The sequence below is a fragment of the Diadema antillarum genome, unplaced genomic scaffold, assembly GCF_040938485.1.
Source record: "Diadema antillarum isolate AM-2024a unplaced genomic scaffold, OU_Dant_1.0 seq00001983_RagTag, whole genome shotgun sequence".
Lineage (NCBI taxonomy): Eukaryota > Metazoa > Echinodermata > Echinoidea > Diadematoida > Diadematidae > Diadema > Diadema antillarum.
This window is the reverse complement of record NW_027272641.1, coordinates 78692-93962: the sequence shown is the minus strand read 5'-3', so window position 1 is coordinate 93962 and position 15271 is coordinate 78692. Positions and strand designations below refer to the sequence as shown.

The following is a 15271-nucleotide window of genomic DNA, read 5'->3' as shown; positions in this document are numbered from 1 at the left end:
GTAGCAAATTGAAGATTTTGATCACACACGGACGCACACACGGACACACGGACGGACGGACGGACGGACGGACGGACACACGGACGGACACACGGACACACACACGTACGGAGCCCGTTTCATAGTCCCCTGCTCGAACTCGTTCGGCGGGGACAACTATTGGCCCTAGGCCACCTTAAATAGTACCATATAAATTTACTACTGACCTACTGATTTTAATCCTGCCTGGGATGGCAGCATACTTTGGTTTCATATTGTATACAGTGTATATAGCATCCAAAAAAATACTAAGAGATTAGGTCTACTAACAGGATTTTTGGCCACATGTTAAAAATTTTTACTACAGTTGCATGAAATGTTGGGCATGTAAAACAAACTGTGGTTCAATAGGCACACAGGTTTACTTTTTTTTATCTTTTTCAGTAACAAATGATTGTATCTTACTGCCTCTCTGTGTTCGATGAAGCAAGGGGTTGAATTCTCACGGGATAGATAATTTCTTAATTGCTTCACGGGTAAAGCCTGGTTATGGCCGGGTACATTTCCAGGTTTTACAGCAATAAACCTCCTCTCCTCCCCATTGGAAAGATCCTAGCCTTGAAATTATTTTTACATGCTCTCAAAGTGGGTCAAAGAGGGTCCATACGTTCATATTTGATATTTGACAGACAATTTTCATTCCCCTTCCTCACTCCCCCTCCCCCCTTTTTCCTGGCTAAAAGACAGGTACAAAGTAAAGTACACACAATCCAGGGTGATTCAAATGGAACCGTACACAATATTCACAACATACAGCTTGCATGCTCTGAACATGGGGTGGGGGGGGGGGAGACTGATATTTGCCTTCTAATCACATGTTTTACTTCTTCTTCTTCTTCCAGCATTTGGCGCAATGTGCCTGGATGATATCATTTGCTGACTATTGCTAGTCACCTAAGATGAACCCTGAGGAGTCGGCATCATTCATCCATTTTCTTGTGTGGGTGGGTAGGGGGACCACTTCACCGGGTTGGCACCCTGCTCTTTGCACTGAATGAATGAAGTGGGATCTTTTATGAGTCTGATTCGTGGGTAACTCACACACGGGACCTCCATTTAATGTCCTATCCGAGGGACAAAGTGTTTTGCCCTCTTTGACTAGAGAAGACAGAAAGCTTAAATACAACATTGCTCAGGAAGACACGGGAATCGTACCCAGTACCCTTGAATCTGAAGGTGGACACAATACCCACTGAGCCATATCACCGCCTCTGCCCCCAAAGTAGCTGGATTACAGGCGCATATGACAATGCCTGGCCACACTTTGTACTCAAAGATAAAAAATAAATGAATCAAGATCATTTGGTGCAGGGCCGGCAGAACCAGGGGGGCTGGGAGGGCTCGAGCCCCCCCACCCCCCAACCCCACTTTTTTTGCACCAGACAAAGGAATACATAAGGTGTCACTACTTTGGGCCCCTCAAACCTTGAAGTGTGAGCACGGTAAGGCTTTGTCTTTGCGCTGAAGACCTTTTTTTTTTTAGCTTGTTCACTGATGAAACCTGGAATTGGCACCAGAAGTCTGAAGTGCCCCCCCCCCCAACTTTTTAAAACATGGTGCCGGCCATGTGGTGAGTGACCTCTGAGCATTGAATAAATATGATTTTGTTCTTTCTCTATTCTTTTGTACTCACAGATGCAGAAGAACCAGGGCCAGAAGTGTCCATCCGACCGGTTTGAAGAGGATGTTGCCGCTGCCAAGATGGAAGGTGCTCACCAAGTCGATCACCGTGGGGTTGACGTCACGCAACGACAACTGTAGCGGAACCACTACACCCGGAAGACTGAGTGGGGTGCAAATCAGAAACCAGAGGGGTGCCATAGAAACAGACGTCTCTATAAATGCTTCTTGACTTCATGAACAATTTGCACCATGACACCATGTCCATCTCTGGACTACTTAACACACTGGTCCTGCTTCGGGGCCCAATCATGCCATAGCACAATGTTTGCAAAAACAAAATGGCCAGATAAAACTTTTCATTTTGATCAGATTTTTGAGAGAGCAGGTTCTCAGCTTTAAAATGATGTCCCTAGCCTAAAGAACTTTGAGAAGTGTCTAGATATTCACTGATAAACTCTCTGTGAGTAGATCAAAGAAAAAGGGGCTTAAAATTCAATAGCAACTGCCATGAAGTGATTCATGGATTATATCAGAGACTGAAATACGTATTACACACAACTGCTGGAAATTTAATCAAATATGTTTTGTTTTTGTTTGTTTTTTCATGCAATCATTAATGTACCTCATGAACCAAAAAACAGAGAAAACTTGATGTTAACACCTCTGGGTGCAGAAGAAGTGTACAACACACTATCTTTTTCTCATTTTCCATCAAAACCTCAAACTTAGAAAGAGGATTCCACTTTCGGAAAAATGCACATTCTAAAAATGATCGCTACTGACTGGAAGTGGAAGTGTTTGGTTTAATGAGGCATTGTCATGGTGACCAACATAGCTCCCTTCATCTCAGGAGTAAAAGGATTTATATCCCACATAAGTATGTTTGATCAATGGGATTACTTAATTTGGAACATGTGACCGAGAGATAATCTTCTCCCAACATCCATGCTGTGAGACTATCACATATGTGATAGTCTTTTTCGTCAGCACGCTTTTACATACCTGCGATTGGAATCGATAAAGGTATCGCTCGCATGTATCAGCCACGCAGGTAGCTAGCAAGTTCTAGTGGCACACATCCGTGCACAGCGCACAATTATCGATTCATCAGTATCACCCATTATCGCTTTCATAGCTGTAACATTACTCTCATTTATTTGACTGCCGACGTGACGCGGACCGTGGTTTTACGGTAGGCCTACAACTACCTGTGTTGTAAACATTCAGCACGTGTGTAAAATAAAAATCTGCGTGGTTGATGGAATAGGGCCTACATTTTTATCAAATCTAAAGTTTGTTAATCAATGTGGGATATAAAGCAAATAATCATCTCCTATTTCTCGGGCAATGGATACAATCTAACAACGCCCTCACAGCCGATGATTACTAAATTTTGCTTGATATCATCTTGGGTGTGGGAGCCCTATATAAAGATGTCTTAACCCAGCCAATGCCAGCTGGCATGGAAGGTAAGATATAGTGGCTTCAAATGGTGCAATGTCAATGCATGGCATGTCCAAAGTGTTAAGTCTATGGTGGAAGAGAACTCAGTACTAGTCATTGGGTGCGTTCGAGCACTCTAAAGCGAACCAAAGCGAACTGAACCAAAGCGTACCGTACCGAACTGTGCCAGATTTGAAGCGTTCGAGCGCTCTGTCGAGAAAGCGTACCTCACGAGTTATTCTAGAAAAGGTCACGCATTTTGTAGCAAGAGTGTCATCCATCTGGCGCTTGAACCACTTACAGCTGTCCCGAACAAAGAGAAAGATGTCTTTGCATTGTGACGTATGCGCATGATACGCCCATGTTTTACAGCGAACTTTTGGTACGCTTTGGTACGCTTTTGGAGCACATCGGGAAGTGGTCCACTTTTGGCTCGGTACAGTACGGTACGGTACACTTTAGGAGCGTTCGAGCGCTCCTCTGGTGTGGGGACGGTAAGGTACAGTTCGCTTTAGGAGAGCGCTTGAACGCACCCACTGACAACTCCACAGCCTCAACATTCTTCATTTGACAGTTTTGCATTTTTCTACGAGGAAGACCATGTGGAGTCAGCGCTAACGCTCAGTGAAAGTTTGAAGAAACCATGTAAGAGGAATTTTGCACAAGTTTCATTTCCCAAGACATATGAAAGTGCACTTGGTCTGGCTCCCGAAAAGGGCATGGAAAATGACACTTGCCTGACATATATCAGTCACAGGTCAAGGGAATGCTTATATTTTGTGATATAACTAAAGTTAGTGTGAAATTCCTTTCCATATTTTTCTTTCAATATCATTCCACCACTGTGACATATTGCACTTGTTGTAGAGTTGCAATGTAGAGAAGGCAGTACATGTAATTTCTCCAAAAATTTATAAATCAATTAGCTTTGCACATATCACCTGATTTTTTTTTTATACTTTCACTAAGTGTTTCACTAATCTTTCTGCATCCCCTGAATACACCTTCATCAATCTAATCATATTAAATCATGCTTACACTTTCCCCAATCTTTCCAGGAAAATCCGGCGTCTGACTTTCATCTGTTGATGGGAATCCACCGGGGGAAGACCAAGGGTTCGACTGACCGGCTCTGGGGCTTGCTGGATGGAAAAGACCATATCCACATCCATGTGGCGTTTAAAGTTAAGAAAGTTCAATTCCAGAGGAGCATAAGGAAATCAAATAATATCTTTTCAGAGTAGAAAAGCCAAAATAGTTTGAAGCATTATTTTCCAGGACAAAAGGGCTATATAAAAGTTCAAATACCACAAATCGTTGACCAAAGTATTCATTGAGTCATTATGTGTTTTTTTCGTGCAATGGATACATGATACTTAAATATCCACTTGTTGTACCTGTTTAACCCTATGTAGGCCAGGCTATTTTGGTAGTATGATAGAGCCAGGGAGCCTTAAAAGAAAAAAGTCATGAAACATCATGGCAGTAACTTTTTGCCATGGCGATACATTGCGCGGAATGTCGAGGGGGGGGGGGGGGCTTTCCTTTCCAATGTCCCTTTTGCTAACCTGCCCCAAAACCAAAACTATCATCTAATATGTCTTCATGTACCTTACTGTTTGGCTACAACATTAAAGACACTCAGTCGTGGCGAGTGGTTTGTGCGGCACGGAGACGAACGCAACACGCTGCCTCCCCCATTATGTATCAAATGTAGTGACCCCCGAATGAGAATAACGCTGGCTCAGTGGGTCAGCGAAAATACGGTAGGCTACAAGAGAGCTCCCTGTGCTTATCTCCTAACCCAAAATGGCTGTCCCAGCGAGCCACGAGAGCTTCCGAATGGATGCACACTCTCAGTGCGCATGCACATGAAGAGAGGCCGAAAGAGCCACGCGTCTTCTGGCCTCTCTCCTCCAATCACCACAGCTCGCGGTGACAATATTTGTGTATGATGCGTACACACACACACGCACACACACACACGCCGCAGCGTCTTCTGGCCTCTCTCCTCCAATCACCGCAGCTCGCGGTGACAATGTTTGTGTATGATGCGTACACACACGCACACACACACACACACACTTGTCTCAGTGGTAGCATTGCGCAATTGCATGCACAAACTTCGGTCGTTCGGAGTTTACGTACCATTAGGGATGGCGATCGGCTGCCTTTAAAGGAAACCAAAATCCAATATGGATGTGGATTGGGTAAATGCAGCAATATATTAGTAAAACACATCGGTGAAAGTTTGACATTAATTGGATAATCAATTCAAAAGTTATGAATTATTAAAATTTTGGTGCTGTCATTACGGGATAAGAAGACTACTACAGTTTATGACATCATAATGGACACCAACATAAAGAAAAAACATGGAGAATTCCACAAAACTAAATTTTTCATGAAAAGTGCACATTTCATCAACTTGTTACTGACATATGTTTAGGGTAATATCATTCCCCTTGCTTTCTGAAAACGGTATACTCAAGGGCCCTTTCATTATGCTAGAAAAGTAAATATATGTTGAATTTTCTTTAAATTTTCTTTATATTGTTATCTGTAATACCATCATGAATAGTGTTAGTCTCCTTATCCTGCAATAATGGCACCAAACCTTTAACAAGAGACCCGCGGGTCTAGCGCTCACCTGAGTATCGCAAGTTCACCTTTCACGCAGTCACTAATCTAAATTATTCACAGCTCTACCAAAATTTGACGAGGCATTCTCAAGTGGAAGATGAAAATGTACAATAAGGGCCCAATTTTTTCAAGATTCCTTAATTTGGGGGAATTGGGGCCCCCTGGGGCCCTCTGGGTGGGGCATGGTGCCCAGTTTGATAAATTGAGATCCTGACCACCTAGGGATGCTACCTGCCAAGTTTGACAAAAATCCATCATGAGGTTTTCAGGAAGAAGATGAAAATGTACAATTCAGGCCCCCATTTGGACCCTTCCAACCACCTCCCCCCCCCCCCCCTACCCCCAAGAGGGGCACCCCTGGATCTCCTATGAACAAACTTGAAACTACAGTCATTAATGTACTCACTCATAGTATTATCTCAGCTCTATAACTTCTGATTCTAGAGAAGATTTTTAAAGATTCCTTCATTTGGGGGGTTTGGGCCCCCTGGGGGCCCCCTGGGCGGGGCATGGTGCCCATTTTAACAAATTGAGATCCTAACCCCCTAGGGATGCTACCTGCCAAGTTTGGTGAAAATGGGTCATGGGGTTCTCAAGAAGAAGATAAAAATGTACAATTTAGGCCCCATTAGGACCCCTCCTCACCCCCCCCCCCCCCCCCCCCCCCCCCGGGTCCCAAGGGGGGCACCCCTGATTCTGCCATGAACAAACTTGAAACTACAGTCATCAATGTGCTAACTCATAGTATTAACCTAGCTCTATCACTTCTGGTTCTAGAGAAGAAGATTTTTGCGGATTCCTTAATTTTGGGGGGTTTGGGCCCCCTGGGGGCCCCCTGGGTGGGTCATGGCGCCCATTTTAACAAATGGAGTTCATAACCCCCTAGGGATGCTACCTGCCAAGTTTGGTGAAAATGGGTCATGGAGTTCTCAAGAAGAAGATGAAAATGTACAATTTAGGCCCCATTAGAACCCTTCCCCACCCCCCTCCCCTGGGTCCCAAGGGGGGCACCCCTGATTCTGCCATGAACAAACTTGAAACTACAGTCATCAATGTACTAACTCATAGTATTAACTTAGCTCTATCACTTCTGGTTCTAGAGAAGAAGATTTTTACAGATTCCTTAATTTTGGGGGGTTTGGGCCCCCCTGGGGGCCCCCTGGGTGGGGCATGGTGCCCATTTTAACAAATTGAGTTCCTAACCCCCTAGGGATGCTACCTGCCAAGTTTGATGAAAATCGGTCATGGGGTTTTCAAGAAGAAGATGAAAATGTAAAAAGTTTACGCACGACGCACGACGGACGACGGACGACGGACGACGGACGACGCACGACGCACGACGCACGACGGACGCCGGACGAAGGGCGATCGCAATAGCTCACTTGAGCCTTTGGCTCAGGTGAGCTAAAAATTCATAACTTTTCAGTCAATTGTCTGAATTTTCTCATATTTTCACTGATCTGTTCTACTTATATTGCTTCTTTCACTCAATCCACATTTGGGTTTTGGTTTCCTTTAAAGGTCCTGTTTACCTTTGGGAGCAGTAATTTTAAAAGTAGTCAAGATATCACGTTTGATGCATATGTGTAGGTCTGTTGCATCGCAAAACATCCTACCATATAACATTTACACAATAAAGCCTAAAATATAAGGAGATATCAGTATTTTTCTTATTAAAACATAACTGTAGACAGTTTAGTCTGGCAACATTTTTATCATAAGTATTGTTCATATTTTGTCTATTTAACAATACTTGATATTGATTATATGGATTCAAATTTTTACAGTGGATGTTTCTATCCCAAACTCATATCTTGGAACTATTTTAAAGCACTAATGCTGGGTTTTTGTTTCATCTGCAAATGGTAAATTATTCCTTCAACAACAAACACTCTACAGCTTGACATGGGATTGTTCTTTTCCACTGTACCTCTTTAACATCAGTGTCCGTCGTCTTGGATGCAGAAGGAGCAGCTACCTCCCGCCCCATGAAGAACTCTCGCACTTTGATTGAAAACTGTTCCGTTTCTCGTCGCAGCTTTTCTATTTCAGGCACTGGCTTGGAAACGGGCATCATACTTTCTCCTTTAAACTCCTCCTCCTCTTCCTCCTCCTCCTCATGTTCCATCTCAATCCTCTTCTCCACCTCATTTTCAAAATCCCTCAGAGCATCCTCAGCTCGCTCTCCAATCGATCGAGCAGCTTGTTGAGGGATGGTATTGCTGGGGTTATCACTCCCAAAAATGCTACTGTCTTCGGAGATGCCTTCTTTCTTCGGTGTTGCCATGTTTTCACCATACAGGTGTTTCATCGTTGCGGCAGTCTTCCACTCCGACAGGCACTGCTGAATGTGCCTCAGGATTGCCAGATGCGGGTTAATCCCTGCATTGCTCTTTACTTTGCTCCCTGGCCTTTGCTTCTTCCTCTTCGCCTTCTTCTTCTTTTCACGTCCTGGTGGCGACTGAGCACCGCCCTCTGAAGATGCCCCGTCCCAAGCAGAACTACGCTTAGTTTCTGTCTCTTGTGTGCCTCCAGCACTGGCAGAATGAGATGAGTTAGTATCTGTCTTTCCAATACTTGCATCACCAGCTGGACAGTCCCGTTTGATGCTGGATTGGACTGCATCACTCTGGTTTGAAGTGGATGGAGCCGGTGCTTCATTCCTGTTGGCAACAACACAGGAATCCTCAGAGACGACAACACCATGGCCAGGTGCTGCTGACACATCATCGGCAGCACCACACCCAACACTGGATGACTGGCTCGCCATGGTAACGGCAGCCTGCTCCTGTCTAGTTGCTGCAGCAATCTTCTCGAGTTTCGCTTGCAGGCCCATTCCTCTATCCTTTTCATGCTGCGATGTCAAACTCAGTGCAGACATCTCCACTTCCACGGGCATCTCCGGGTTCTCCATGGACTCAATCTCATCCTCTTCATCACTACCATTGTCGGGCGGCCGTGTCTCCGGGACGTGCTCCACCTCTTCCTCCCTGATCTGGATCTTCATCTTCACCTCATCCTGGGATCTGAGGGAGGAAGGAGCCACCGAGTTCTCCTCATCTTCTCTCAGGAACTTGATTGGCGGCATGCTGCAAGAACGACAAGGACTCAAAGTGCTTATCATACACAAAGCCATGGTCACACTGGTAAAACTTCTCAAAGTTCAAGTTCTCAAAGTTTGACCAGTGTGAATGCAAACTTCATGAAAGCTTTTGTTAAACTTCCCACCAAAACTAGGGAAATTTCCCGAACCCCTTGCAAATCTTTTCAAAGTTTGTGCAATCTGACCGCTCACAGCTAAAACTTTGCAAACTTTATCACATGACTAGTCCATTTCCAATTTGCGGTGCCTCCAAAGAGCGCGCTCATTATGATGTACATGTGTGTGTGCATTGTTTGTTGTATATAGCAATCATTAGCTGTCAGATGGCTCGCTTTCTTCTTATGCTGAGCATGCGCACCAGTGACCATAACTTTGAGAACTTATTGAGAACTGAAACTTCAAGAAGTTTGGCCACCAATTTAAAGGGATCGTACAGTTTTGGTTGAGACCTAATTTCAGGTTTCTAACATTTTTTGGTGAGATAATGAGAAACCTCTTCTGAAATATAAAAGGGCATGTGCTTCTATGAGGAATTCAATGTTTATTTGATGAAAATTGGTTTTAGAATGGCTGAGATATCCAAAAAAGAGCAATTCTGATAAAGTGTGGGACCAACACTTTATTACGATTGCTTTGTTTTACTTTGTTTTTGGATGTTTCAGTCATTCCAAACCCGATTTTCATCAAATAAACATTGAATTCCTCTTAAAATGGTATGCTCTGTACTATATCATAAGTGTTTTGTTGGTATCTCGCAAAAAGTTAAAAAGTCCAATTCTCATCTCCACCAATACTGTACCATCCCTTTAACTGACAAGCACACTTCACAAAGTTTTCTCAAAGTTAAAATTCAAGCTGTTTTGCCAGTGAGACGACGACTACAATCTCAATTAAAACAACCAACTTCTTCAGTCACATACGATTGAGTTTTAAGTGTGTCAGGTGAATGCCTGCCCTTATGCTCTTAGTCCATCAGGTATTTCATTCATTTGCAGATCACGGCCATTTCATCTGCAGGAGACCCCAGGGAAAGCAAATATGTCAATCAAATGAACATTTCTTTTCTCTCCACATTCTGCACATGCTGCCATATCATGGTCAAATTAGACAGATCAAATCAGAAACCAAAAGCATACTTCCTAAAGCAACAGGAATGTGTGCATTTCAGGCATTGTACTCAAATAAGATAGGCTAATTTAAAAAGCTTCACCACTCCGTGGTGCTGAATCAGAAAGCAGTTTGTTCATGCAGACATATATGTGGTACAGACATCCTAACCTTTCTGACTGAAAAATATGGATGATTTGGCTCAAAAGTAGGAAAGAAAGAGCTGTTCCCATATAGTGTGTAGTAAAATCATCTAGAAAAACAGGAAACCCCTTTTTGAAAAAAGAGCTGGGAATGGTCAAAATTCAGATTCTTTCCTCCAAAGTCAAATGGTTGAGAGGTCTGTCTAGGCTATACCAAGCAGTCCCCAGTAAATAGTCCAAGTATTAATATTCATCACCTTTTGTGATCTCTTGTCCAAAGTGGTTCATCAGTGAGCTGTTCCTGGTAGTACTTGAATGCCTTGTAACAGAATTGTCGACAGAAATTCTGATAGAAAAAAAAAGCCAAAGAACAAGAAAACAGGTGAGAAATGCACTGTTATACACATACATTTAGATAATACTGTCGTTGTTGTTTTTTTTTTAATATGAAGTTAGTTCCCAAGACTGTATGGAACCTGTTATTTTCGCAAATGAGGTGATCACTGACATCTTCGCAAGATGCGGTTTTCTGGAATTGACACCGAGGCTATCGTAAGTGTACTATTACCCTAGTGCATCGCAACATTTTCATGTGTTGTCAAATTCACAGTCCAACAGTGATTTGTGAAATTTCCGAAAATTAAACCCTTGCAAAAGATAACAGCTTATAAAGTAAAACTGCAAATGCTGGTATTGCTAATGCAAAAGAATACAAGGAGAAAACAACTTTTGGTATTCTAGCAGACTGCACTGCTGAAATTATACCTAATTCGATACTGAAATATTTTGATTGTGTCCATCTCTGAAGCTGTACGTAAGGCCGGCAGGAAACTGGAAAATCTGATTGTATCATTTTGTGCCAAGTCAAGATATGCACAGCAGCACAATACAGACAATATGTCACATTGATTGATCTACATGCACGCTGTAATTACCTCTGCCAAGGGAGGAGGTTATGTTTTCATTACCGTTTGTTTGTTTGTTTGTTTGTTTGTCTGTGCGCAAAATAACTCAAAAATTTGTGCACAGATTTAGATGAAACTTGCAGGAAAGGTTGAGAATGGCACAAGGAACAGATGACTTTGTTTTGGTAGTGATCCGAAAATTTTTATGGAGTTTATTAAGGATTTTTTATATTTTGGTAGGTAGGGTCACTGAACGTGGGAGTTCAAGCTGCACATTTTTGAGGTTTTTATACGTACACTAAAGTGCATTCTCTAGTTTCTGTTAGGGCAAGGCGCGCTGCACAGCTTAGGTTTATGACGTAACAAAGGCTTCTATATTGGGAAATTGCATACTAGTACATATGGGTGGAATTCACTGATCTCTGTGGAAGAGCAATATCCTCGGTGGAAATGAAGTAGCTGCTTGGCGGAGGTCTGCACTCTCAGAGTGCTTAAATTCTAGTTGTCCATATTGTGGCACAAAAACAAAAACAAAAACAAGCATGACTGAACCATACCTTCCTCTCCGAGATGTCATAGACTTTCTTGCTCTTTAGCGAGATGTGGTACTGCTGGCGAGGAATGGTCGTGAGCTTCCGGGAGCAGAGGGGATAACCGCACATCTTCTCGATCGCCCTCTCCACGGCGACATCCTCAAACTGTTTCCTGGTGATGTAGTTGCCCTGGCGGAGGGAAAGAAGTTTGCCATGATTTGAGATCTTCTCTTCAGAGGACGAGCAAAGTTTCCTCTGCATATCTTCCTAATATGCCGTTTACTACATAACCCTCCACAGACTTACAGATCTTCAGAATCAAATAGCCAATTACTATTCATAATGAACAGTTTACCTTGCATTATATACCCCATGTAAGACTGTTGTACTATCAAACCTCATATTGAAGATATGATTCTGGCAAGCTATGCAACTAATGTGTATCCCAGACATAGATATCATACTGGGTAATGATTTCACGAACATGCTGTTAAGAATCTTAATTGAGTAAGTCATAAATTTATTGTGACAGGCAGAATATATTGGCAAGTTAGAATCATTCAAGATCATTCAAAGTCAAAATCATCTCCTAATTGATAAAAAACAAAACAAAAACAAACTATCATCCTGCTATAAGGACATTCTGTGATAATGCTTAAATGATAGTGATGAAATGATAGTGATGAATGATAGTGATAAATGTGACTACACATAAGTTGTAGTCATAGACCCCGTTTACAGTGCGAGGCTCGGCTGCGGCTCGGCCCAGCCCCGCTTCAGTGTAAACACGCAAAAGGCCAAATGCGGGGCCAAAATTGGCCTCGCATTTGGCCTCGCTCTGGAGGTGGTCTCGGCCGCGGCCGAGCCGCAGCTGAGCCCGGCCTTTTCTCAATGTAAACGCAAACAGGGCTAAATGCGTGGCCAATTTTAGTCTGGCTTCCAAACCCTCTGCCCTACTATTTCGCTATTTAGGATATTAACCCCCTCAACATCGAAAGCTAGTATAGTTTAAGGTGGTTTTGTCCTGCAAAGGATTTTTCCTTCGGCAAAGGCCTTTGCTCGAACGGCGACTTTGTCGCCACGGAATCCAGTTGGCAAAGGGTCTGAAAACCAGACTATACCAAATTGCGTTTGTTTACAAGCAGAGCGCCACTACAACAAAATATTGAAAGGTTTGAATTAAAAGCGCGGCCGAGCCCGGCAGTGTAAACGGACAAATTGCGGGGCTCATGAGGCTGGGCTTGGCTGCGGCTCGGCCCAGCCCCGCACTGTAAACGGGGTCATATATCCCACACCAACTTACAAAACAAAGATAATGTTCCCATAGTTTCAAAACCTACAATACCTTCAATGGCATTGCTGTGAGGGTATCAATAAGGGCGGTTCAAGTATTTCATTGTAAAAATTTGGCTAGTATGACACTCACTTGGTGGTGAAATACATTTTCTGACTGACAATGTTCTTGCTTCTGAGTTGAAAGTTAGGACACCCAATACAACTTGACTTTGATAGCTAATACAGGTCACAAGTCTTTGGCGGGAAAAAAAAAGTAAACAAACAAGTATAAAAATCAGTAACAAATTTTGTTTGTTGATTGTTTTTTCTAGGGAGAAAGTCACTTCAACTCACGCAGTCTTCGAAGAAGGACTCAGAAATGGACTCCTCAAGAAGACGCTCAACAATTCTCAGAGCTGTTTTTTCAGATTCTGCTTTTCTCCTGGCTGCTGCGAGGACCTCTTCTTTCCTGAAAATGGGAGGAAAAAAAAAAATACCTGAGCCTTCATCAAAATACACTCCTGTTTACAAAAGAAAAAATAATATAAATTCTTTATGTAATATTAGTTCTAGAACTGGCTGGACTTCCAGTCATAGAATACAAAGCAAGGACAAGATTAAGAGTCGATCACATCAAAGAGGTATAAAGGAAAAGTCTAGTCCTACAGTAGCCGCAGGGCTTTGTAATTCTTCTTCAAAACAAAACTGCAGGGACCTCTAGTTATTATTTTAGCTTTCTGACACAGAATAAATAAATTCTACATAATGCACTATTCTTAAAGAAGTGCGGTATCTATTATTGTCTTAAAGACAGAGGTCTTTATATTCTTTAAGTAATGGTAGTAGCATTTGAAAGAAAAGTCAGAAATAAAATTTTGATCATACACCAGACCAATGACAAGTTATCTGACATCCCCAGTCCTCACATTCTCTTTGAATAATCCCTACCAAATTATAACTATCTGTTCCTTGTGTCATTCTTAACCTTTCCTGTAAGTTTCATCCAAATCTGTTCACAACTTGTTGAGTTATTTTGCACACAGACAAACAAATCAACTAACCAACAAACAAATCCCAATTAAAACATTTACCTCCTTCCTTGACGGAGATAATTAATGGCATCGCAGTGACATTAAAAACCAAGGCACCTCTACAATGTATCTCCTCCCCCAGACCCCCCCCCCCCCCCCACCCTTCCTTTCAGGTTAACTGGTTTATTAATATCCCACTGACTATAATATACTAGATACCTGTTTGATTTTGCCTAATTACATGTGTTCATAATTTCTCCTCACTAAAGGCTGTGAAGTTCATTATGATTGTAATTTAAAAATGTAGAGATCAAGAGAAGACAGAGGAGGGAGCAATGGAACGATAAATGGAATGGGAAAAAGGTAGAAGGTGGTAAGTGTGAGATGTGGCCTGTGGACAGGTGAAAGAAAGAGAGCTGAAGGAGCACTACAAGCTAGGGAGAGAAAGGAAGGTGAAAGGAGTGACAGAAGGAGGGAGAAGGAAGAGCATGAAATGGAAAACAGAGAAGGCTGAGAAGAGAGGAAGAATGATGGAGCTGGAGGAAATTGTAGGAAGGAAGGGTGCGGAAGAAGTTGATAAATATATGATAGAAACAGAAGGACAAGGACAACTGAGAAGGGATAAGAAGGAAGACAAATAGAAGATGAAAGCAGGGATCAACTGGATAAGCTTTGCATCAAATATCACCCACAAATGACCCAGGATATCCACTTCCTCTGTGTGGTGTACAGACTTGTTGCAAGAACCACCACCACCACCACCCACCCACAGTCCATACCAAGCCAGTGGCAGTGACACTGACAGTGACAGTATAGTCTAACTTAGTACCAATATCTATGGATCTAGTGAGTGTGGAAAAATGATCAAATTACTTCTTCTTCTTCTTTTTCTTCCAGGTGGAGTGCAGCTTCAAGTTTTAAAGATTATCGCACTGTCACTGTGAAGACTATTGCACATATACGAGCCATGTAAGTTTCCCCTCACAATTTCACATATTCATCCCATATAAATTATCTCACATCTCACATATTCCGAGGTGCATACTAACACAAACAGCAGCTACACTACCTTCAGCAAAAGTATAATGACAATACAGTCAATACTAATAGCCATATGGCCATGGCATAGACAGGACAGGTCTACACCACACCACAGTTACACTAACTAACGTCATATCGAACACGTGGGACTGTGCACTTTCATTTTCAATTCTAGAAATTCTTACACTCTTGCATTACGAATTCCCCATTGAAAGTGAAATGATTGTTATAACACAGAACATACCTCTTTTCGTTCCCTTTCGATTCAATGCTTTTAGAAGAGCTTTGTTTGCTTTTCTTTACGGTGGCCATTACGTATTAGCAATCTCAGCTCAGTGGAGAAGTAAACATTCAAAATATTAACCATGCACGCAGTAATTCAATG

General features: G+C 42.5%; 1 protein-coding gene across 1 annotated transcript; it reads right to left on the bottom strand.

Annotated features, from left to right (window-relative positions):
- Positions 1–1668: 1668 nt before the first annotated feature.
- On the bottom strand, positions 1669–15020 carry LOC139713480 (putative RNA polymerase II subunit B1 CTD phosphatase RPAP2). The gene is made up of 7 exons (XM_071625208.1): positions 15016–15020; positions 13169–13283; positions 11564–11728; positions 10359–10447; positions 7679–8837; positions 4144–4247; positions 1669–1822 (listed from the first exon to the last, which is right to left on the bottom strand). The coding sequence occupies exons 1-7, from the start codon at positions 15018–15020 to the stop codon at positions 1669–1671; spliced, it is 1791 nt and encodes a 596-aa protein (XP_071481309.1).
- Positions 15021–15271: the final 251 nt, after the last annotated feature.